Source organism: Lottia gigantea, assembly GCF_000327385.1.
Source record: "Lottia gigantea unplaced genomic scaffold LOTGIsca_4882, whole genome shotgun sequence".
Classification (NCBI taxonomy): Eukaryota; Metazoa; Mollusca; class Gastropoda; family Lottiidae; genus Lottia; species Lottia gigantea.
The window spans coordinates 6918-8417 of NW_008709683.1; the positions used below are offsets into that span (position 1 = coordinate 6918).

General features: G+C 31.5%; 1 protein-coding gene across 1 annotated transcript; it reads left to right on the plus strand.

The window, feature by feature from the left end:
- Window positions 1–925: 925 nt before the first annotated feature.
- LOTGIDRAFT_176852 (hypothetical protein) lies at window positions 926–1495 on the plus strand (the record flags this gene model as incomplete). Its single annotated transcript, XM_009061503.1, has 1 exon — window positions 926–1495. A coding segment is annotated over one exon (570 nt), but the record flags the coding sequence as incomplete, so codon positions are not given.
- Window positions 1496–1500: the final 5 nt, after the last annotated feature.

The window sequence follows — 1500 nt, forward strand, 5'->3', positions numbered from 1 at the left end:
TATCACTCTACAATATTGATGTATTGAGCACTATTTTAACAGTGGTATTTCTATATCGCTCTACAATTGATGTATTGAACATTATTTTAACAGTGGTATCTCTATATCGCTCTACAATTGATGTATTGAACACTATTTTAACAGTGGTATTTCTATATTGCTCTACAATTGATGTATTGAACACTATTTTAACAGTGATATTTCTATATTGCTCTACAATTGATGTATTGAACACTATTTTAACAGTGGTATTTCTATATCACTCTACAATATTTATGTATTGAGCACTATTTTAACAGTGGTATTTCTATATTGCTCTACAATTGATGTATTGAGCACTATTTTGAACAGTGGTATTTCTATATTGCTCTTCAATTGATGTATTGAGCACTATTTTAACAGTGGTATTTCTATATCACTCTACAATTGATGTATTGAGCACTATTTTAACAGTGGTATTTCTATATCACTACAATTGATGTATTGAACACTATTTTAACAGTGGTATTTCTATATTGCTCTACAATTGATGTATTGTTTCGCATTCCTGATTTGTGTGTAGTATTGAGTGTTAAAGGCGGATGTGGTTTGAGTCAGGTTATGCTTACTCTTTTGATTACTTGATGCCACTTTTCATTATGATATGCTTCCTCATTAATGCGGATGTAACGTTTTTTCCCTTTGTTTTTCTATATGATAATTAACAAGCTTTCTGGAGGATTATTTTACCTGCTCATTCATTATTAAACAGACCACATTTAAATTCTTTAATAGCCCTGTCTATCATCCATGAGTCAATCCGTAAAATTCATCACTTCCTGTTTTTATCAAAATCCATCCCAAAGTAAACAACAGAAGATATAAACAAAGCTTCAGATATGATCAGACAACCAAATCTTGTCCAAATCGGACTATAAACTTCACAATGGCAGAAACCAGAGGAATCAAACAACAACAAGAAAAAAAACATACTGGAGAAAAACCTTGCGGTATTTGTGGACTAGGCTTTAATATGAAAAGTAAACTTTGTGATCACATCAAAATACATAAGGCTAAAAAACCTTACAAATGTGATGTTTGTAGAAAGAGTTATTCCAAATTGTTGCATTATAATGATCACATGAGAACACATACTGGAGAGAGACCTTTTAAATGTGATGTTTGTGAAAAGAGTTTTATCAGAGCTAATCATTTTAATGTTCACATAAGAGCACACAATGAAAAGAAAATTTTCTATTGTGGTATTTGTGGACTCGGCTTTGACATGTCAAGAAAACTTTGTAATCACATTAAAATTCATAAGACTGATAAACCTTATAAATGTGATGTTTGTGGAAAATGTTTTACTGCAACGGGTTATTTAAAACTTCACATGAGGATACATACAGGAGAGAAACCATACAAATGTGATGTTTGTGCATGGTGTTGTTCTTACCCAAATTCTCTTCGGTTGCACATGAGAACACATACAGGAGATAAACCATTCAAATGTGATGTTTG